The following is a 24691-nucleotide window of genomic DNA, read 5'->3' as shown; positions in this document are numbered from 1 at the left end:
CCCCCCCCCCTCGCTCGTCTTCACGCATGCTTCTAACCCCAATCAAAGCAACACAATTAAGGAGGTTTGCTAATTCTGTGACTTGTCCATCTCCACCGCTATTATGATCCATAATCATAATCATCATCATACATGTTCCTGATGGTTGTTGAGAAGGTTCTCTTAATGCTCGTTTTTTTTGGTGACGGTGATCTCCTCTTTGAAGGCCTCTCTATCTGTTTCTTTTTTTTTGTTGCAGAACACAGAGAATATTTTCCAAACCCTTGCCTTTCACTCCCTCCGATTACAGGTGCTAATGTCATTTTTGACTTATTAAAATATATATACTAACTTGTTTTTCCTTCCTTTTTAATGGAGCTACCTAGCTGTCACTAGTAGGGGTGTCACGGTACATGGTACACCAGGGGGTCTCAAACTCAAATTTACCTGGGGGCCACTGGAGCTAGGGTCTGGGTGAGGCTGGGCCGCATCAGGTTTTCTAAAAAAAAAAAAAACACAAAAAAACGCATTTATTAAAAACTGAAAAATATACAAAATTTTCAGTGCTTTGGTTCAGATTTTTTACAATAAAATTTTAATTTTTCTGCACAAAATAAGATGAAAAATAAATAAATCAAGAATAAATAAAATCAATCAATCAGTAATAAATAAATATAATAATAATAATAAAACGGCAAATAATAAAAACTTAAGAAACCACATATAGTTGGTGGGTAGACAAATTATTTTTTTCAGATTAAATGAACAAAGCATTATTAGAGCCCTGTAGACATGACAAAACACGACTATAGTCACATTTATACTTTTTTTTATTTACAACATATTGCGCAACTGCAGGGTCTTGAGACACATGCTAACTCGCCAACTAGAGAGCTAGCGACCTAAACGGTAGCCTTATTAAGTTATTTCCTTTAAACTTAAATAGCCAAAAACTTACCACTTCCACACAGATAGGGAGGATAACTATTAACAGTTATTTAACCTTTAACATGAACATTAATTAAAACGTAATAATTTTTTCTGGGTACACGATACCATACAGCATCCATATCAAGGCGGGGGGCCTCAAACTAGTGTCCTGCGTGCCACATTTGGCCCGCGGGCCATGTGTTTGAGACCCCTGCGGTACACGATATAGTCAGGCGTCCACTCCGACAACAAATATATAGTGCTAGCTGTACTGCCAAGGAGGAGCCACAGCTTGAAAACCCGCCCTTTGTTGACATACGGAAAAGCGTTTTTAAAGGCCCGATGCTGCACTACAGACAATAATCATTTCCTTATATATATTTATTTTAAATTATTGGAGAATTACCTACTAGTAGTTTTAATTTTAGAGCAATTTTAGTTTCGTCCCCAATTTGGACCTCAAAACGGAGGTTTGTACCAACCAACCGGTGATGATGTCGTACCGTTACACCCCTACTATGTACCATGAACGTCTTCGGGCGATATATATATATATATATTTCCCTGCTGCTTCTTGTACTTTTAAAAATGCTTTACATAAGAAATGTTGATGAGGTCATTTTTATACATTTAAAGTATGCTACTTATGTCAAAGTTTGGGGATGTCAAGGGTTTGATGCCAGGGTAAAACCTCCTTAATGGATGAATCGCTTTCCTTTCTGCTTCTGCTTGTAGGCTAGCATAACTTTTTTTTTTTTGGGTAATTGCAATCCGCTCATATAAAAGACGCACTAACGCAAGCAACTTTGACTAAAATTGATTCCCAAATCCAGCTTGTATTTTCCTCCCTTATATTAATAATAGTTTAGTTTAAACGCTTCTTTTCCAACTTAGATTTCCGACTGGAATGTGATTGTTTTTATATGGAATTGAACTTGTGCATGGAATCTGGTTGAACTAAATGCCTGAAAGTGATCCTGTCTACTGAAAGGCTGGATTCGCACTACCAACTTGTGTTTACATCTGCCACAATCGGCATCGGAAAGCGACAAAAAGACGTTATTTAAAAGTTATTCAATACATGCTGAAGCATTGAGTCGTAAAAAACCCAAATCCAAGCAGGATTAAATCACTGAAATCAAGATCTACTCCAGAAAACACCCCCTCGGAAGATCACCCGAACACCCATGGGAGATCGTAACTACAACAGGACCATGCGGATGGCAACCACATTGCCAAAAAACATAATTACTGTATAAGGACGATGAAATAATTGAAATCAAAGCCTACCCAAAAAAAAACGCACCCACTGTAAATACGAGAACACCCGTAGTAATTCCTAACAACCACGTTGCAAAAACCGAAATATAAGAAATAAAAGCTGAAATCAAGGCTGACCACTTCCCAAATCACCCACAGTGAATATAAACAAAGCACCCGTGGTGAATCCTTACCCACAGTAGATGTATAAGGACAATGAAATAGCTGAAATCAAAGGCTACCCAAAAAAAAACGCACCCACTGTAAATACGAGAACACCCGTAGTAAAGCCTAACAACCACTTTGCAAAAAACATAATTACTGTATAAGGACGATGAAATAATTGAAATCAAAGCCTACCCAAAAAAAAACGCACCCACTGTAAATACGAGAACACCCGTAGTAAATCCTAACAACCACGTTGCAAAAACCGAAATATAAGAAATAAAAGCTGAAATCAAGGCTGACCACTTTCCAAATCACCCACAGTGAATATAAACAAAGCACCCATGGTAAATCCCACCCACAGTAGATGTATAAGGACAATGAAATAGCTGAAATCAAAGCCTACCCAAAAAAAAAAAACGCACCCACTGTAAATACGAGAACACCCGTAGTAAATCCTAACAACCACTTTGCAAAAAACATAATTAATGTATAAGGACGATGAAATAATTGAAATCAAGGCCTACCGAAAAAAAAAACGCACCCACTGTAAATACGAGAACACCCGTAGTAAATCCAAACAACCACGTTGCAAAAACCGAAATATAAGAAATAAAAGCTGAAATCAAGGCTGACCACTTTCCAAATCACCCACAGTGAATATAAACAAAGCACCCGTGGTGAATCCTTACCCACAGTAGATGTGTAAGGACAATGAAATAGCTGAAATCAAAGCCTACCCCAAAAAAAAACACACCCACTGTAAATACGAGAACACCCGTAGTAAATCCTAACAACCACGTTGCAAAAACCGAAATATAAGCGATAAAAGCTGAAATCAAGGCTAACCACTTCCCAAATCACCCACAGTGAATATAAACAAAGCACCCGTGGTGAATCCCACCCACGGTAGATCATGCGGGTGACAATCAAGTTGCAAAAACTGAAAAATAAACATGATTAAATTAAAAAAAATACTTCATTTTGACTTCACAAGATATTTTTTCCGACTATGCAAGAGCAATTTTAAGTAAAAGTACAAACAGAACAAAAAAAACGGCAACTTTCCGAAAAGTTTCTGTTATGTTGACCGATTTTTTTTGCTTATTTTGCACACGAAGAAAAAACATCTTGTTTTTGATTGAATTGAGGTTTGAGTTTTTGCTGTTAGGATTCACAGTGGGGGTATTTTGTATCGATTGTGGGTTTCGTATCCAGTATTCTTATCTACGTTGCAGTCACATTAGCATATTTTTATTTGGCTTCCGTTCGATTCCCTTTGTTATTTTACGCAAAACAAAACATGTAGTGTGAATCCAGCCTTTATTTATAATTCCGCTATCATCTCCATAGACTCACTGTTTCTCCTTATTTTTGTCTTATTTTTTGCTTTGATTTGCTTTTGGTGCTACCTTTTCTTCTTCTACCTGTTCTTCTTCTTCTTCTGTGCTGGCCGTCGCGGCATCAGACCTGAGCGCCCCTAAGAAGTGTCGAGCGCGCTTTGGGCTCGACCAACAGAATAACTGGTGTGGCCCGTGCAGGTGTGTATGGGGTGTGTGTGCTTTGCACTGAGCCCCCCGGGGGGGGGTACAAGGCTGGGTAACACCTTACTGGGACTTCCTCCTACTTTGCTCGTTTTTTTTTTTTTTTTCTTTCTGTGTGTCTTGTCGGGCTTTGACGACCGCTCAGCTTCCTCCTGCGACCGCCGTGCCAGTCTTTCGGGGTATCTTTTATCGGGCGCGCAAATGAGGAATGAATGCCGGGGTGGGGGGGGGGGGTTTAATTTCAGGATGCTTATTGAGTGACTGGCAAGGCGACGGCTTGGGGAGGTGGAGGTCAATGTGGAGGACGTCCCAGCGTTGCCAGCCCCTAACCTCGAACCCAGGCTCAATGTTTTTTTTTTTTTTATGTGTTTTATGTGCAATGACGTTGTGCCATTTTTTTTTTGTTTTGTTTTTCTTTTCTGTGTCTCCTGTGTTTGTTTGTGTCTACCTGTTTGGCTAACAGATGCAAATACCCCAAAGAAGTGTCGTGCCTTGTTCGGGCTTGACCAGCTGAGTTTATGGTGCAAACCGTGCAGGTACAATAACGTATTGTAGAAGCCAACCGGAGCCGACGAGCTTCTCTTTTTTTTTTTTTTTTTTTTCGATGATTCCGATGCTTTTCCAAATATCTTTTTTTCTTATATCGGTGTCCTAACAGATGGCTTTTCCTGCCCTCTCGGCACTATTTCTTCATTGGATTCGCTTGGCGGAAAAAATGGGTTTCTGGTGTACTTTTTTTAAAAGTTAGCATCGTTTTTCATGACGGAAATCCATTTTCTCCTCAAGCTCCCCCCCCCCCTTTTCTATCTTAACTGTCTAAATGTATTTGTCCTAATTGGCGCCCTTTGAATAACAATGTGATGCTCACAAATTTAGCCCTGACGCTCTTTTCTGTGCCCTCCTCCTCCTTTTCCTCCTCCTCCTCCTCCTCCCTCTCCACCTCTTCTTCCTCCAAACTCCTCTTCAATAACCCTTACTTAGTCCCTACCTGTTGTCTTTCTGTTCTGACACAAGCAGTCTTTGAATTGGGAATACTTTCATGGTAGGTATTTGTTTCTGCTAAGTGATTCCCCTTCTCTCTGTGTTACACCGCCGCAAATACCCCCCCCCCCCCTTTCATCTCCGACCCAACAACAACAACAACGCATCGTCATGTTCCATTTGTGTATGTTCCGTGGACATTTGTTTTACGTGTGTCGCTCGTAAATACATACAGTAAACCTCGGATATATCGGATTCAATTGTTCCCACTGGTTTTGTCCGATATAAGCGAAATCCGTTATATGCGTATACCGGAAAATGTCCGTTTTACGCATATATCGGATTTATATCCGGTATATGCGTAAATCGGATTTTATCCGTTATAAAAAAGGCACTTCCTTGACTATGTTTCCAATGTACCTGGCAACGCAGGCAACGCTGCAAACGCTGCAAATGACGTCGTATAGCGGCCTGTCACGATTCGGCGAATCGGAGCGCCACGATGCGGCCATCCGATATATGCGAGGGAAATTTAATGGAAATGCATTAATGGAACGGGACTGGAGATTTTGTTCCGAAATAGGCGAAATCCGTTATAAAAAATCCGATATTTGCAATGAATTTTTATTGGAAATGCATTACAGAAAAATCAGTTCTTTTTTATCTGTCCGTTGTGAGCGAATTTCCGATATATCCGAGACCGATATAACGGTAAAAGTGTAAAAAGAAGTTAACCACTGTGCAATAAAACTAAAATAAAGTAAAACTACTCAATCTTTGAAGCGAATGATGAACTGTACAGTCAATGTTTATCATTAAATGTGTAATTAAAGTAAAGTAAAATTACCCAAAAGTCAAAAGTAAAACTGTAAAAAGATGTTAGCCACCGTATAATGACGCAAAAACACGGCAAAACTACAAAACTACTCACACTTTGAAGATGCCTGGAGGACAACAATGATCACGTTTACTGTCAATGTTTTGAGTATTTTTTTTAACATCAACTGTAATACTAGTGTTAAATTAACCACTGTGCAATAAAACTAAAATAAAGTAAAACTACCCCATCTTTGAAGAGAATGATCAACTGTACAGTCAATGTTTATCATTAAATGTGTAATTAAAGTAAAGTAAAATTACCCACCCTTTGAAGAGCTGTAAATAATAAACTTTCAAAAAAAATCAAACAGTTAAAAGTAAAACTGTAAAAATAAGTTAGCCAACGTATAATGACGCAAAAACACTGCAAAACTACAAAACTACTCACGCTTTGAAGATGATCAGCTTTACTGTCAATGTTTTGAGTATTTTTTAACATCAACTGTAATACTAGTGTTAAGTTAACCACTGTGCAATAAAACTAAAATAAAGTAAAACTACCCCATCTTTGAAGCAAATGATCAACTGTACAGTCAATGTTTATCATTAAATGTGTAATTAAAGTTAAGTAAAATTACCCACCCTTTGAAGAGCTGTAAAGAATAAACTTCCCAAAAAATCAAACTGTCAAAAGTAAAACTGTAAAAATAAGTTAGCCAACGTATAATGACGCAAAAACACCGCAAAACTACTCACGCTTGGAAGATGATCAGCTTTACTGTCAATGTTTTAAGTATTTTTTAACATCAACTGTAATACTAGTGTTAAGTTAACCACTGTGCAATAAAACTAAAATAAAGTAAAACTACTATAAAGCCATAAGAAAGGAATGAATAAACCGCAGGCAATGTTTTACTCACTTTTTCGAAGTCACTTATCATATATATATTATTAAATAAACTAAAATTTTAACAAATTATAACAAGAGAAGGTAACCGCAGTACAATAAAACCACCATGAAGTAAAACTACTCGCCCTTTGAAGAAGGTAAAGTATAAACAAAGTGTACAGGCAAACAATTTAGCATTATTAACTGTAATAAAAGTGCAAAAAAAAAGTTAATAAATAAAACTAAAACAAAGTAAAACTACAGATGGCTGACCGGCACAAAGTGTTTACTGTTAGTGGTATTTTATAGCAACTGCTGTGTAATGTATTACTGTACGGTATTTATTTTTGCGTCTGCTAAATTGAAAAGCCAAAGAAAAAGCCACTTGTAGAAGTGATAAGATTCAGGTACAACAACTGAATTTTATGACTCTTGTTGGACTTTGGAGGTTCCGCTATAGCTCTCCCCCGTTCATATTTACAACAGGGGAGGGAGGAAATATGAAATATTCAGTGAAAAAGTGCAGATCAGAAGATCAGCAAAGGCGAAGGATGATAATTCCGTCTTCATTAAAGGAGCCGAGAGGTTAAGAGTTCTCTCTGGGCTGTGGAAAGAGATGCATCTGGCGTAATTTCCCGCGGGACGGCGCAAAAATCAATAGCATGCAGCAGCACATCTGATGAATCGATACGTCTGTTCAAAAATGGATATTAGCTCATTTGTTGCAGTTTGATGGACAGTTATCAGGAGCGAGGCGCGTACTTAGTAGCAAAACGATACCCCGGTGTGCTCGCTCGATACTCGTTACCACCCACCTAGAAAAAGCGCTGCGCTGGTTTTTTTTTGTTTGTTTGTTTTTTTTTGGGAGATTCCCGCCCCCCCCTCCGTCAATCCCATGCAATGTCCAATTCCGTGCATGCTTGTCTTCCCATTCAGCATGCTTGGCCTTTGTTTGTGTTCCCTCATCCTCAGTAATGCTCTCTGAGTTTTTTTTTTTCCCTCATGTCGAACATCCACGATGTTCCGCTAGATTTCTTTTTGTTCGACTTGTAGCCTTCAGGCACGTTCAGGGGTCATTGTCAGGGTCAGATCTCTCTCCGCCCCCCCCACCGCCCCTATTCATGGTAGAATCGCCACACTCTCGCTCTGGGGGTGAGCGCCTCAAGACCCGAGCAGGCAAGAAGAGGGTCTTGACCCCTGGGCAGGAATGCAAACATGAGGCCTTGACCCCATCTTGTGTCTGTGGGGCAGGTTGTTTGCTAGCTTGCTAGTGTTTTTTTTTTTTAATTTTCAAGTGTAGCCTACAGGAGGAGTCAGAGATCCCCAGTTGTGCATTTTGCCTATAGAGCAAGTCGGACCAAAGATAGGCGGATCGTGGTTGGAATCGGCTCTTGTTGCTCAAAAACGACTAAGAGAAAGCGTTAGCGGCTACAACAACAATCAGGCAACCGGACAAAAGGACAGTTTCTGGAATTAAGACAAAATCAGCGCTGTCAACCGAAAACAAAGACGGTCAGAATCGGCGATCGTCGCACAAAAACGGTGGTCTTACGTCGGACAACAATCTGTAAGAACGCCGCACAGATCGTACTCGGTATTGTCCGTTGTTGCTAACAACAAAAACAATGGTCTTACGTCTCAAAGTGGGACAAAATGTCGGTATGACAAATCATTAGCTACGACAACAATCTGTAAGAACGCCGCACAGATCGTACTCGGGATTGTCCGTTGTTGCTAACAACAAAAACAATGGTCTTACATCTCAAAGTCGGACAAAATGTCAATATGACAAATCGTTAGCTACGACAACAATCTGTAAGAACGCTGCAACAGATCGAACTCGGGATTGTCTGTTGTTGCTAACAACAAAAATGGTAGTCTTACATCTCAAAGTCGGATAAAATGTCGGTATGACAAATCATTAGCTACGACAACAATCTGTAAGAACGCCGCACAGATCGTACTTGGGATTGTCAGTTTTTGCTAACAACAAAAACAATGGTCTTACATCTCAAAGTCGGTCAAAATGTCGGTATGACAAATCATTAGCTATGACAACAATCTGTAAGAACGCCGCAACAGATCGTACTCGGGATTGTCCGTTGTTGCTAACAACAAAAACGGTAGTCTTACATCACAAAGTCGGATAAAATGTCGATAAGGCAAATCGTTAGCTACGACAACAATCTGTAAGAACGCCGCAACAGATCGTACTCGGTATTGTCCGTTTTTGCTAACAACAAAGACGTTGGTCTTACATCTCAAAATCGGATAAAATGTCGGTATGACAAATCATTAGCTACGACAACAATCTGTAAGAACGCCGCAACAGATCGAACTCGGGATTGTCCGTTGTTGCTAACAACAAAAACGGTGGTCTTACATCTCAAAGTCGGACAAAATGTCGGTATGACAAATCATTAGCTACGACAACAATCTGTAAGAACGCCGCAACAGATCGTACTCGGTATTGTCCGTTTTTGCTCACAACAAAAACGGTGGTCTTACATCTCAAAATCGGATAAAATGTCGGTAAGACAAATCATTAGCTACGACAACAATCTGTAACAACACCGCACAGATCGTACTCAGGATTGTCCGTTGTTGCTAACAACAAAAACGGTGGTCTTACATCACAAAGTCGGATAAAATGTCGATAAGGCAAATCGTTAGCTACGACAACAATCTGTAAGAACGCTGCAACAGATCGAACTCAGTATTGTCCGTTGTTGCTAACAACAAAAACGGTAGTCTTACATCTCAAAATCGGATAAAATGTCGGTATGACAAATCATTAGCTACGACAACAATCTGTAAGAACGCCGCACAGATCGTACTCGGTATTGTCCGTTTTTGCTAACAACAAAAACGGTGGTCTTACGTCTCAAAGTCGGAGAAAATGTCGGTATGACAAATCATTAGCTACGACAACAATCTGTAAGAACGCCGCAACAGATCGTACTCGGTATTGTCCGTTTTTGCTAACAACAAAAACAATGGTCTTACGTCTCAAAGTCGGACAAAATGTCGGTAAGACAAATCGTTAGCTACGACAACAATCTGTAAGAACGCCGCAACAGATCGTACTCGGGATTGTCCGTTTTTGCTAACAACAAAAACAATGGTCTTACGTCTCAAAGTCGGACAAAATGTCGGTATGACAAATCATTAGCTACGACAACAATCTGTAAGAACGCCGCAACAGATCGTACTCGGGATTGTCCGTTGTTGCTAACAACAAAAACAATGGTCTTACGTCTCAAAGTCGGACAAAATGTCGGTATGACAAATCATTAGCGACGACAACAATCTGTAACAACGCCGCAACAGATCGTACTCGGGATTGTCCGTTGTTGCTAACAACAAAAACAATGGTCTTACGTCTCAAAGTCGGACAAAATGTCGGTATGACAAATCATTAGCTACGACAACAATCTGTAACAACGCCGCAACAGATCGTACTCGGGATTGTCCGTTTTTGCTAACAACAAAAACAATGCTCGTGCATTTCAAAGAATTCAGAATTCAGGAAATTATTGTTGACAAAATGTCAGTGAAGCTAACATGATTAGCCGCTACGACAATAGCAGCTAATGGTGAGGACAGTAGGGAAACTGCACAGATTAGCGGTAAAAGTCGGCCATTGCTGAATGAAATTGATTTAAACATGGGTCAGTGAACCCGTCACCACCACAAAAGTTGTCAACAAACAGAAAAGCGCATATCAACACTATATACAAAGCATAGCTATTTTAGCATGCTAATGCTAATGCATCCAGAAAGAGAGCATTACTTCATTTTTGTCTTCCTTGCCTGCTTTCCAGCCAGGAATCATTTGTCCTTCATGTCTGTCTTGTGTACTACTCAGCGGGAAGTGGGGGTCGGCGGGGCGGTGGCGGGGGGGTCATTTCTCAATCATGCATGGCAAAGCTGCTTGAAGGTCGTCGGACGCGATACTGAAAGCTGCTCTCTACCTCCCCCCTTCAGGAGGAAAAAAAAGTGCATTCGCTACATCCAAGGTGAAGGCAGCTGTGCCAGTCCTCCCTCATCGGACGGAAGCTTCCCAGACTCCCCCCCCTCGTCCCCCTCCTCCTCCGTGGCCCCGTCCCCCTCGCCAAAAGAGTCCAAACCACAGACTGAACAAACGCAGCCTCTCTCACTGACTATGAAAGCCGCCCACCAGCCACTCCATCACTCCCAGCACCTCCTCGCCGGGGCGCCCGACAACACGAGCAAAGCGCCCTCCGCCGCCTCCTCGTCCGCATCCACCCACAACGGCGCCCGGGAACACGGCGACGTACCACCCTCCTCGCGGCATCCGGTGGTTTCTCCCATGATCCGACCTTCGCCGCTGCTGTGTCATTCCCACTCGCTCCTCCAGCCTCTGTCGCTAGTGACCAAGTCCATAGAGTAGTCGGAATTTCCTCTTCCTTATTTCCTCGCTAGCCGTCGTTTTTTTTTTTTTTTGTTTGTTTCTGAATTTTTTTTTTTTTTTTTGTAAAGTTCATTGGTCAATATTTGACCCAGCATGAAAAAAAAAAAAAAAAACATCCGACAAATTAGCTCTTTAACCTCGTGAATCTGCCAAAAAAAACGTTTTCACCATTCAAGCGTTGGTTCTCCATCTTTATTTGTATTAAATACGAGCTCGCGAACCAATCAGATCATCCACAGAAGGGAGTAAGGGGGGGGGTGGATAATTGGGATATGGGGGGGGTGGGATACCGAGGATCAACTTTTAATCGTGATGTTATTTGTTCTTGTTTAAATGTACAATAAAAAATGGGGGCTGGTCGGGTATGGGATGGGTAGGGTAGGGTTAGGATTGGAGGTATTGGGGGGGGAGTACTGTTGAATTATGCATTCTTCCACTGCTTTTGTCTTTTTTTTTTTTTTCTTTGTTGTTTACCTTTTCGGGAGGCGGGTGGGCTCCGGAGGGGGGGTCGGGTGGGAGGGGTTGTTTAAAAAAAAAAAAAAAAAAAAAAAAACATGCTAGGACCAGTAGTATTTATTGCTTTAGAGATTGCTCGTCGTATCTTGTACGTGTCTCGTTTTTTCTTTTTCTTAAAATGTTGTACAAATATTTTTTTTCTTAAGGTTAAGCAACTTATATAATATACGGATGATCCATTTTTACAAGGAGGTTTTCGATATATTTTTTTCCCCCTGTTTTTTTTTTTCATTTTGCCCCGCCCCTCCCCCAACCAACTCTATGTACTGTGTAATTCTCATCCACCCAACATATGCACATCTCGACGAGAAGCCATTTTATTACGAAAAAGCGGGACATCTTCCTTTTTCTTCATCTCTCCCGACTGTTTTGATTGGTGTACAGATTTTTTCCCCGTTGCCAAATTTTTGTGATAACCTCATTTCTCCGTTTCATTTGGACGCCATCTTTTTTGCTGTGACGTTACATAGATTGCTATGTATGTAGTATAAATGTTGCTATAACAAAAAAAAAAATGTGTTTGGTAGCAAATTGTCAAATATTAAAAAAATTTAAACCTAATAAAAAAAATAATAAAAAAAAACAGGAAGGACATCATACTGTATAAAAACCCCACCAAGGGCCAAATTATGTATATTAGGAGGTTCATAAAAAAACATATTAAATACAAAAAAATACACAAACTGCCATTTTTAAGTACATGACTACATATAGGTAGCTAGAAAAAAAATAGGCATGTTGATGTTGCAAGAGGCTGTAAAATAACAAGAAAAAAAAAAAGCTACAAGAGAATCATCCACTCATTGTAGTTGACATGACGCGACTGTAATCTGTCTATTTCTTCTCTGGTTTATTAAGATGCTAATGATAAATAGTTTGAATGTTTCCTTAACGGCTGTGATGTTCCTGTTCTCTTTTATGCTCTTATCTTTTTTTTTCCTTTCCTTTCTTTCTTTGCTTTTTTTTTTTTTTTTTTCCCCTGTTATTTTTCAATGGCTCCCGAAAAAAGCCATTGTTTTTTTGTAATGAATAAATGTTAATGCTGTACAGTCTCTGTAGCATGCAGTTCTGTATTAATAAAAGCAACTTAGTATGTGCATATATGAGTCTTCCTTTTCGGGCTGAGGTGTTGTTTTGTTTCCTTTACAGCTTCCAGGCATGATTGAATGTTGTGTTGACTGTGAAATCGTAATAGCGTGTGTCATATGTAAACAAATAATTAGCAATTATTTCTTTGGAAAACTATGTTACATCATATTTGCCGGAATTATTCACATAAAAAGCAGCGGGGCTGTTCCCAAAAAAAAAAATGTCAGTTTGCTCAGAGGCCTGTCAGTGTGCTTATTAAGGAAACGTAGCTTACCCATAATGCAACTCTGTCTTATTTTGCATTTCTGCATATTTCTAACTTAACAGAAATGCAGAAATGGAAATAAGGCCCCAAAAAAAAGTATTTAAATACGACAGATGTGCTTAGAATCGGCGATGCTAGCTCAGAAAACGGTGAGACAAAATGTGATGAATTCTGAAAAATCAATGCCGCAACAAATGGGGTTCCACCAAAATGGAAAATGTTCCATTCCTAACAATGTTCACCTTTGGCTACCGTGATTCCAGTTGCGGAACTGAAGTGAAATCGGCACCTAATGACAGCTGACAATCAATCGGTAAAACGAGCAGATTGTCATTAATATTGGCTATGCTAGCTCAGAAATGGTTGTTTACATCTTATAATGAGATTAAATGTAAGTGTCCGACATTAGCGGGAAACCAGCGCCACAACGATGGCTATCAACCAACGACCACACGACAGCCGTGCTAAGAATCGGTCTTGCTAGCTCAGAAAACGGTGAAACAAAATGTGATAAATTCAGAAAAATCAATGCCGCAACAAATGGGGTTCCACCAAAATGGAAAATGTTCCATTCCTAACAATGTTCACCTTTGGCTACCGTGATTCCAGTCGCGGAACTGAAGTGAAATCAGCACCTAATGACAGCTGACAATCAATCGGTAAAACGAGCAGATTGTCGTTAATATTGGCTATGCTAGCTCAGAAATGGTTGTTTACATCTTATAATGAGATTAAATGTAAGTGTCAGACATTAGCGGGAAACCAGCGCCACAACGATGGCTATCAACCAACGACCATACGACAGCCGTGCTAAGAATCGGTCTTGCTAGCTCAGAAAACGGTGAGACAAAATGTGATGAATTCTGAAAAATCAATGCCGCAACAAATGGGGTTCCACCAAAATGGAAAATGTTCCATTCCTAACAATGTTCACCTTTGGCTACCGTGATTCCAGTCGCGGAACTGAAGTGAAATCAGCACCTATTGACAGCTGACAATCAATCGGTAAAACGAGCAGATTGTCGTTAATATTGGCTATGCTAGCTCAGAAATGGTTGTTTACATCTTATAATGATATTAAATGTGTCAGACATTAGCGGGAAACCAGCGCCACAACGACGGCTATCAACCAAGGCCTTAAAAAAAGTATTTAAATACGACAGCCGTGCTAAGAATCGGCGATGCTAGCTCAGAAAACGGTGAGACAAAATGTGATAAACTCAGAGAAATCAATGCCGAAACCAATGGGGTTCCACCAAAGTGGAAAATGTTCCATTCCTACCAATGTTCACCTTTGGCTACCTGATGTGTATGTGTGTGTGCCGACGGGAACAACAGGGTGCATCATTTCCGGGTGTTCCGTCCCACACAAAATGTACACAATTAGCTAGCTAACTGAGATGAGCGGGTAGCTAACATCCTAATAACCAAAAAGGGAACTTTTGACAAAACGATGAAAAAAATGCCTATGCTGCTTATCCTCACTAGAGTCGTAGGTATGCTGGAGCCTATCCCAGCTGTCTTATTCAGGCGAGAGGCGGGGTACACCCTGGACTGGTGGCCAGCCAATCACAGGGCACATATAGACAAACAACCATTCACACTCACATTCATACCTATGGACAATTTGGAGTCGCTAATTAACCTAGCATGTTTTTGGAATGTGGGAGGAAACCTACACAAAAATTCCGACCAACCACACAACAAGTCATTTGTATTATTTGTATTATTTTATTACTATACTGGGTAATACGAGTGTAAAAGTGACTATAGGGGTGCTATTTCATGTTTGGGGGGCTCTAGTAATGTTAAAAAAAACAGGTAAACAAGTTTTCATTCATTAATTTTCTACCGCTTATCCTTACGAGTGTGGCGACAGGCGGGGTACACCCTGGACTGGTGGCCAGCCAATCACAGGGCACATATAGACAAACAACCATTCACACTCACATTCATACCTATGGACAATTTGGAGTCGCTAATTAACCTAGCATGTTTTTGGAATGTGGGAGGAAACCGGAGTACCCGGGGACAACCGAGAACTCCGAGGGTGGAATTGAACTCGGGTCTCCTAGCTGTGAGGCCTGCACGCTAACCACTCGTCCACCGTGCAGCCCATAATAATACATTATATTATATAAAAATAAGTTGACAACAATCTTAATGTTGTGTAAGACGGAATATTAGTCAATTATTTGGCATAATCCATAATAGAGAACATCACCATATTGTTACTTTTCTATGTATTTAAAATCACATATGGAATACAGGAAGTGGATTAATGTACTGCAACAGTTGTGTAAGTATGATTTAAATGATGTGATATATTCCATTATAACTTGGTAGCAGCATTAGCATTAAAAATGTCCTTTATGGATTCTTGTTGTTGTTGCACCTGAACGATCCCGTGAAACTCAGCCGCTTACGGATGCGTCCTACAAGACCGCCCTTCCCGTCTCGTAAAGAAAAGGGGGTGGTTAAAGAAAATGTAGGATGCTTCTTTGTTGCTTGTTTGAATAGTACACAGTACACAGTACACAGTACACTGCACTCAATGGATCCGGGTGGGCCGATACCCTTGAACTGGAAGACGTCGCAACATGGCGACGCGTTAACATGGAAGTGGTTCAATTACATTTCAAGGAGAAGAAAGGCTTTTGTGTACCTGACTAAAAGAAAACCCGGCTTTGATGTCCGCCGCAGTCGGACTCCACGGCGACGAAGGCCGACGTTGTAAGCGAGCATAGAAATCAAACGCAGCCTGTCCCTGAGGTGACAACAATAAGAAATCCTGTATACCCCTGAACTCACCGCCGTCACAGCTTGTACTTTTGGATTGGAAATACTTTCAATGTGAGCATAAATTGTACATGAAGCTAGCTTCTTTTTGTTTATTTTTTTTCAGATCGGTTATTTGATGGAACGGCTCTTGAGGAGTACAGTTGAAGCGAATCCTGGGCACCAGCAAGCATTTTGGCACCTGATTGGTAAGTAAAGTACATTTATTGGTTTGTTTTCTGAAAATTGACCTTGAATCTCATCTTTCTGGTGCTCTGCTGCCCCCTGCTGGCTTGGAGGGTTGATGGCAACGTCTTCTAGCGTCGTCGTTGGGCGAGATGCTTCCAAAAATGCAACACTGGTGATTTCAGACCCTACGCATCATTTAAGGTAAATTTACTTCCTTTTTGAGTGGTTAGCGCGCAGACCTCACAGCTAGGAGACCCGAGTTCGATTCCACCCTCGGTATGTTCTCCCCCTGCGTGGGTTTTCTCCGGGTACTCCGGTTTCCTCCCACATTCCAAAAACATGCTAGGTTAATTAGCGACTCCAAATTGTCCATAGGTATGAATGTGAGTGTGAATGGTTGTTTGTCTATATGTGGCCTATGATTGGCTTGCCACCAGTCCAGGGTGTACCCCGCCTTTTGACTGTCTGAAGACAGCTGGGATAGGCTCCAGCATACCCCCCGCCACCCTCGTGAGGATAAGCAGTACAAAATGAATGAATGAAAACTTGTTTACCTGTTTTTTTTTAACATCACTAGAGCCCCCCATACATGAAATAGCACCCCTATAGTCACTTTTACACTTGTATTACCCAGTATAGTAATAAAATAAGACAAATTACTTGTTTGATGTAGTTTTAGCTTGGCGTGGGTTCATACCCTTGGTAGGAATTATTGTGTAGGTTTCCTCCCACATTCCAAAAACATGCTAGGTTAATTCGCGACTCCAAATTGTCCATAGGTATGAATGTGAGTGTGAATGGTTGTTTGTCGATATGTGCCCTGTGATTGGCTGGCCACCAGTCCAGGGTGTACCCCGCCTCTCGACTGTCTGAAGACAGCTGGGATAGGCTCCAGCATACCCCCACCACCCTCATAAGGATAAGCGGTATAGAAAATTGAATAAGTATTCAAATTGATTGACTATTAGCCGTCATAAAAAAACAAAAATGTATTTTAAAAAAGCAATAAATAACGTTTACTATCATTTTTAAAAGCAAACTTCATGAAACTTGTGTGTTCATGGATATCCAATATAACTAAAAAAGGAAAAGTGTCAGCTCCATCTGCTGGATGTGATGGATCACTGCAACCAGACATGCACTTTTATCCAGATTTGCACCAAACTGGAAGCTAGTCTTTTGTTTGAAATGTAAATTTGCGACGATAAAAACATAAGTTGGCTCAGAACAACAAGTGTGGTATCAATTGGAGCTTTTTTCATATAATGGTCCACACATTGCAGACTTTTGTGTGTGTGTGTGTGTGTGTGTGTGTGTGTGTGTGTGTGTGTGTGTGTGTCACCTTCCTGCCATGAGCGGCCTCCTCCCTAATGATGGCAGCTAACTAGCCTCAGAGTGGAGCGAGCCCCCAGGCTAGTGCCACATCTCTCCATCAAGGTCCGCCTTCATCCCCCTTTCCAAAGACACACACACACACACACACACACGGCCAATGACAAATAATTCATATTATGGCATTCCTGAAAGTTTGTCTCATTAAGCAGCCCTGACATTCCCCCTGCTTAATAGCACACCTTGCCTGTTTTTCTTTATTTTTATGTTGTTGTGAAGCAGCATCCCACTAGAGTTGAAGAACAGAAGATGTTGTTGTCGTCTTCTTTCTCCACCTTGCTCGCTCTCAAGGTGATGCGGCTTGTGTTGACACGTATCAATGATAATAATATAAATGCACGGTGGACAAGTGGGTAGCACGCAGGCCTCACAGCAAGGTGACCCGAGTTCAATTCCACTCTCGGCTATCTCTGTGTGGAGTTTGCATGTTTTCTCCGGGTACTCCGGTTTCCTCCTACATTCCAAAAACATGCTAGGTTAATTTGATTTGACTAATAATAGGCTATAGTCAACCACAAGACAGCGATCAATTAATTAATTTATGAATTTTTGGTTAGTGCACGGGCCACACAACTAGGAGACCCGAGTTCGATTCCACCCTCGGCCATCTCTGGCCAGGTTTTCTCCGGGTACTCCAGTTTCCTCCCACATTCCAAAAACATGCTAGGTTAATTAGCGACTCCAAATTGTCCATAGGTATGAATGTGAGTGTGAATGGTTGTTTGTCTATATGTGCCCTGGGATTGGCTGGCCACCAGTCCAGAGTGTAACCCGCCTCTCGCTTAAAGAAGACAGCTGGGATAGGCTCCAGCACCCATGCGACCCTCGTGAGGATAAGCGGTAGAAAATGAATGAATGTATTGTAATATTTGATTTGACTAATAATAGGCTATAGTCAACCACAAGACAGCGATCAATTAATTAATTTATGAATTTCTGGAACTTAATGACTGTATTATGGAGTGGTTAGCGCGCAGGCCACACAGCTAGGAGAACCGAGTTCGATTCCACCCTTGGCCATCTCTCTTTGCATGTTCTCCCCGTGCATGCGTGGGTTTTCTCCGGGTATTTCCTCCCACATTCCAAAAACTGCTATGCTAGGTTAATCAGCGACTCCAAATTGTCCATGGGTATGAATGTGAGTGTGAATGGTTGTTTGTCTATATGTGCCTTGTGATTGGCTGGTCACCAGTCCAGTCCAGTGTGTACCCCGCCTCTTACCCCAAGACAGCTGGGATAGGCTCCAGCACCCATGCGACCCTCGTAAGGATAAGCTTTAGAAAATGAATGAATAATAATAAAAGGGGGCACGAGGTCCAGGGTGGGTTACACTATCAATGCGGCAAACACTTGTTAGTATGTAAGTGTAACATGAAGCTTTGAGTAATGCATCAAAACTCATTAATATTTCACTGCTGGAGCCTATCCCACCCTGGACTGGGTAGCCATCCGATCACAGGGCACATGTAGACAAACAACCATTCCTATGGACAATTTGGGACCGTGTGTCTCTTCATGTAAATCCCATTTAAAACATTTTTAAAGTTATTTTTTGGAGTATTTTGCCAAAAAGAAATAAGCAACCCAATTTGGATATGATGCTTTTCATCATACAGTGACAGAATTTCAAGTGTATTCATCAAATGTTATTAAATTCTAATATTCATAAAAAAAAGGAGTCTGGTAAAACTTGCAAAGTGCAACAAAAGCGAGAGCTGAGGCTTGATGAGGGGGGTGAAAATGTTCCTCTTTTGTCATGGCATGTTTTGTTCATTGAGGCAAACGGGAGGATGGAAACAGAGTGGGAGGTTTTACTTTTTTTTGTTGTTGTTTGAGTGAGTGGCAATCAGTCAAGTTCAGAGCCGCGGAGCTCCTGGCGAGCCTACCAGGCATGTGGCGAAGGTGCACTCTGTCCTGAGGGCGAGACGCTCTGACGAGGAAGAGGAAACTTTTCTGGAGGAGAGAAAAAAAAAAAAAAAGAAAAAAAAATCATACTCCAACTTAAAAGGCTTGACTTCATACCCCGCAAGTACAGCAAACTCATATCTTTGCATGAATACATGGCGCTTCACACGCTTGTTTGAATAAGAAACAAAAGAGGAAGAAGATGGAAAGATGGAAGCTACCGACATGAGGAAATATGGAAGAGGAGAATTGTAACCTCCCGTGATGACGTCCACACAAACAAGACGGTTTTTGAAATAGGAGATCACTTGATTAGGGTTAGCACTGAGAGGGAATGGCTTTGACCGTACCTTTAGAAAAGCAACATGGCTGAACAAATAAACATCTCATACACTATTCTTTACTTAATAATCATCATAATCATCCATCTATCCATTTTCTATACCGTTTAAATTAAATTAAATTAAATTAAATTAAATTAAATTAAATTAAATTAAATTAAATTAAATTAAATTAAATTAAATTAAATTAAATTAAATTAAATTAAATTAAATTAAATTAAATTAAATTAAATTAAATTAAATGTATTATGATTAGTATAGTAAATGTAATTCAAATTATATTTCAATTAATGTGAAAACAATGTATCTCTACAAATGTATTGATTATTTGATTGATTTTTTTTTTTTACATTTTCGATTTGCAAAAAATGTAAGTTTTGGCAATTATTTTTTTATTATTTATTATTATATGTGACTAAAGTAAGCTAACACACGGTAATTTAGCAACTGTTTGAATCACTGATAGGGTTAACACTGAATTAAATTAAATTAAATTAAATTAAATTAAATTAAATTAAATTAAATTAAATTAAATTAAATTAAATTAAATTAAATTAAATTAAATTAAATTAAATTAAATTAAATTAAATTAAATTAAATTAAATTAAATTAAAAAAATTAAATGTAATTAGTATAATAAATGTAATTCAAATTACATTTCAATTAATGTGAACACAATGTATCTCAACAAATGTATTGATTGTTTGATTGATTTTTGATTTTTTTTTACATTTTAGTTTTGAAAATTTAAGTTTTTGCGATATTTTTATTATTATTTATTATTATATGTGACTAAAGTAAGCTAACATGGCTAACACACGGTAATTTAGCAACTGTTTGAATCACTTGAGGGTTACCAATTAAATTAAATTAAATTAAATTAAATTAAATTAAATTAAATTAAATTAAATTAAATTAAATTAAATTAAATTAAATTAAATTAAATTAAATTAAATTAAATTAAATTAAATTAAATTAAATTAAATTAAATTAAATTAAATTAAATTAAATTAAATTAAATTAAATTAAATTAAATTAAATTAAATTAAATTAAATTAAATTAAATTAAATTAAATTAAATTAAATTAAATTAAATTAAATTAAATTAAATTAAATTAAATTAAATTAAATTAAATTAAATTAAATTAAATTAAATTAAATTAAATTAAATTAAATTAAATTAAATTAAATTAAATTAAATTAAATTAAATTAAATTAAATTAAATTAAATTAAATTAAATTAAATCAGTATAATAAATGTAATTCAAATTATATTTCAATTAATGTGAAAACAATATATCTCTACAAATTTATTGATTTTTATTTGATTGATTTTTTTTCCCATTTTTTTTGCAAAAATGTAAGTTTTTTAACACTGCTAACACCCGGTAATTTAGCAACTGTTTGAATCCCCTATGATCCATTTTGTTGCAACAAGCACTTGAAAGTTCTTCCGGTACCGATGTTGAGGATAAAGTGAGCACAAAAACAGAAAAAGGGGGCCCAACCGCCCCCCCCCCCAACCCCACATCAAAGCACTCCCCTCCAGCGGCGTCTTGTGATATTTATTTATTGAGATGATTTTTGCCAGAAACCCAATGGCCTGACTATGCCCCCCCCCTACTCTTTGATATGTTGCTGTCTGTCCTCTGAGAAAGCGGGGTCAGGAGGGGGGTTCAACCCAGGAAGCCCCACCCCCAGGTGGGTGGCGGCGTATTCGTATTGTATACACACACACATAGCCAGATGATGCAAGGCATTGGTTGCATGAAGGCATTGATTACCATTAAAGGGCCAATTATTTGTTTCCTCCATTTCTTGAAGGAATGGGGGCGCACATCTAAATGAATATCGGATTAAGACCTCACACTTTAGCATCTGGTGAAACAGTACAAAGTCAGTGTAGTAGCCTAGCTTGCGTGTTTGTATTTCTTTTGACACTATGTAGAGCTAATGCTAATGCTAGCTACCGGCTAGCCAAGACAATAAAATGGTTCCCTAAATTAAATTAAATTAAATTAAATTAAATTAAATTAAATTAAATTAAATTAAATTAAATTAAATTAAATTAAATTAAATTAAATTAAATTAAATTAAATTAAATTAAATTAAATTAAATTAAATTAAATTAAATTAAATTAAATTAAATCAGTATGATGAATGTAATTCAAATTATATTTCAATTAATGTGAAAACAATGTATCTCAATACAAATGTATTGATTTTTATTTGATTGATTTTTTATTTTTTTTACATTTTCATTTTGCAAAAAATGTAAGTTTTTGCAATTATTTTTTATTATTTATTATATGTGACTAAAGTAAGCTAACACGGCTAACACACAGTAATTTAGCAACCGTTTGAATCACTTGATAGGGTTACCACTTTTTGAAATTATTTAATTTAAATTATTAAATTATTTAATTTAATTTAATTAAAATCTGTATAATAAATGTAACTCAAATTATATTTCAATTAATGTGAAAACAATGTATCTCTACAAATGTATTGATTTTTATTTGATTTTTTTACATTTTTGTTTTGCAAAAAATTTGTTTGTATTTCTTTTGACACTATGTAGAGCTAATGCTAATGCTAGCTACCGGCTAGCCAAGACAATAAAATTGTTCCCCAAAATAACAGCATTGTGAAATACATTTAAAAAAAACACTCCTGTTCCAATTTTTCATCATTCATTGAAGCGAAGGTGCCGCTGTCAGTGTGGCCGGAATGTCCACTGAGAATTCCCACAGTGAGCTCCGGTTCCTCAACGCACCATAGGTTGTAATTTAAGCGCATTTTCATCGCCACGGTGGCACATCTTGTCGACACAACGCATTGTCAAATAATTCTTAATACAGCGTGAGGGTGACAACCGGGCCCCGATAATCAGATTTGCTCTGCCTCATAAACTCAGCAGCTATTCATTGACGGCCCATCAATCAAAACCTCCTCACCTGTCAGCCATATTTGAATAGGAGGTGTTGCTTGGGTGCCCTCTGACAAATAAGCCAGGGAGAGAATGAGTCAAATATTTCATAAATATAAATATGTACATTGTGTTATTAATATGAGGCCGCACGGTGGACGAGTGGTTAGCATGAGAAGGGTTTGAATCTCCGCTCAGGCATCTTCCTCCCACATTCCAAAAACATGCTAGGTTAATTGGCGAGTCCAAATTGTCCATAGGTATGAATGTGAGTGTGAATGGTTGTTTGTCTATATGTGCCCTGTGATTGGCTGGCCACCAGTCCAGGGTGTACCCCGCCTCTCGCCCCAAGACAGCTGGGATAGGCTCCAGCATAACCACAACCCTAGTGAGGATAAACAGCATAGAAGATGGATGGATGTATTATTATTATATTTATTTGTATTATATCATATTTATTATTACTATTAATATTCAAAACAAATATTTAGAGGCAAATGTGTATTTCCCTTAATTTATTTAAACATATTTAATGTATTCATTATTATATATTAGTATGACAGTAGTATGGCATAGTATATTATAATATATATTTTTATGTTATCATGAGTAATATTCCAAAATTAATAGATATGGAAAAAGATTTAACTTTAAATCTTTAAAACTATAAAAATCAGATTTAACTTGAATATTTCTAAGTATATTTTACTTATTTATTTGTTTTTAGTGTACATTTGATATATTTTTGTATTTATATTGTTCTTATATTATATTAATTAAGCATTTTATGTATATAATGTTGTTTGTTTTTGTTATTAATAATATGAAACAAGTAGATAATTATCGGCAGTACTAGTGATGCGAAGGTTTACTGTATTATTTATGATATAATTTTTATCATTTGTATTATATATTGTCAATAATGATTATTAATATCCCAAAACAAATCATGCCAAGGCCTTCATTTAATAAAATAAATAAAATGTACTTAAATTAAATTACTTAAATGTACTTAAATTAAATTACAATACAAATAATATTTATGGAAAACGTTTTGTGATTAATTATTGTAATTCTATACATATAATATATAATATAGAATATAATATAATATATAATAATCTATATATAATAATGTATGTAGGCTTTTTGCAAGACTTTTAATGAAGTTTGAAAAGAAAGACGTGCTAATTGAAGTAGCGCAAACAATAATCAATAATCCTCCATGGCTGGTGTTTAACACTGAGTGATCGTCTGCTCGTGATGGTAAACAAACACTAGGGACCCCCCCCCCCCCCCCCAGCCCCCCCAACAGATAAAGATGGATATGGGGGCTAACCAGGAGAGGGACGTATGTGTGTGGATGCCTCCCTTCATGGTCATGCATGAGATTATGGGGGGGGGGGGGGGGGGGGGGGGGGAGTGGGGGGGATTCAAGCTTGTGGGCCAAATGGTGTCATCCATCAGGACGGACACTGTAATTGACCATCTATTTCCTCATCAATCAAACTCTTCCATGTCAAGTGTGTATGCACGGCGTCCACTCACATTAGTCAGCGTGTCCTCCAAAGACGATATAGTATATCCACTACTGCGTCCCAGCCTGCGGTACTTTAGGAACAGAGAGTTACGCAAGTCCAGTCAACCGTTAAATATGTGGACGACTTTTCCAAAACATGCAGAAAAAGGATGTTTGATTGACAATAATTGACAATATTTTCATTACTGTAATGATAATATATAGCATAGTAATGCAAGTAAACCGTATCAAAAGCAATAAAGTATCAATTCATTCATTTACTTACCCTCACAAGGGTTAAGGGGGTGCTGGAGCCTATCCCAGCTGTCTTCGGGCGAGAGGCGGGGTCCACCCTGGATATATAATGAATAAATATAATATAATATAAAAACAATATAAATAAAAAATACATCAAATGTACACTAAAAACAAATAAATAAGTAAAATATACTTAAAAATATTCAAGTTAAATCTGATTTTATAGTTGTAAAGATTTAAAGTTAAATCATTTCCATATCTATTAATTTTGGAATATGACTCATGATAACACATCAAAATATATTATAATATACTATGTCATACTAATACATAATAATGAATACATGAAATATTTTATTAAAAAAATATATAATTAATAAATTAGGGGAAATACACATTTGCCTCAAAATATTTGTTTGGAATATTAATAGTAATCATAAATATAATACAAATAAAATAGAGAGAATAATAATACATCTATTCATCCATTTTGTATGCTGCTTATCCT

The 24691-nt window shown here is 38.1% G+C and overlaps 2 protein-coding genes and 1 long non-coding RNA gene across 33 annotated transcripts in view; 2 read left to right on the top strand and 1 right to left on the bottom strand.

The window, feature by feature from the left end:
• tcf7l2 (transcription factor 7 like 2) overlaps nt 1-15833 on the top strand; it is a 135968-nt gene extending 120135 nt beyond the window's left edge. For 7 of the 31 annotated variants that reach the window (XM_058061088.1, XM_058061084.1, XM_058061089.1 and 4 more), the window contains 3 exons: nt 239-289; nt 3803-3875; nt 10555-12617. In XM_058061088.1, coding sequence (XP_057917071.1) covers nt 239-289; nt 3803-3875; nt 10555-10981 — 551 coding nt within the window. In that variant the 3' untranslated portion in view covers nt 10982-12617. Of the gene's footprint in view, nt 1-238; nt 290-3802; nt 3876-4341; nt 4415-4859; nt 4922-10554; nt 12618-15777 lie in introns of those variants that run through there. The other 24 variants (XM_058061090.1, XM_058061094.1, XM_058061098.1 and 21 more) reach the window with 13 other exon arrangements.
• The window catches only part of LOC131109293 (uncharacterized), a 32399-nt gene extending 8121 nt beyond the window's left edge, over nt 1-24278 (bottom strand). Inside the window, exons 1-5 of the long non-coding RNA XR_009120727.1 lie at nt 24212-24278; nt 23955-24017; nt 19118-19184; nt 17182-17292; nt 427-478 (exon numbers count right to left, since the gene is read on the bottom strand). This is a non-coding gene — a long non-coding RNA (uncharacterized LOC131109293). The remainder of the gene's footprint in view (nt 1-426; nt 479-17181; nt 17293-19117; nt 19185-23954; nt 24018-24211) is intronic.
• Nucleotides 15940-24691, top strand: part of crygmxl2 (crystallin, gamma MX, like 2) — a 64526-nt gene continuing 55774 nt past the window's right edge. Inside the window, exon 1 of the mRNA XM_058061124.1 lies at nt 15940-16040. Coding sequence (XP_057917107.1) covers nt 15955-16040 — 86 coding nt within the window. The 5' untranslated portion in view covers nt 15940-15954. The remainder of the gene's footprint in view (nt 16041-24691) is intronic.

The sequence above is a fragment of the Doryrhamphus excisus genome, chromosome 22 (genome assembly GCF_030265055.1).
Source record: "Doryrhamphus excisus isolate RoL2022-K1 chromosome 22, RoL_Dexc_1.0, whole genome shotgun sequence".
Taxonomy (NCBI): Eukaryota; Metazoa; Chordata; class Actinopteri; order Syngnathiformes; family Syngnathidae; genus Doryrhamphus; species Doryrhamphus excisus.
This window is presented reverse-complemented; position numbering and strand designations above follow the sequence as displayed.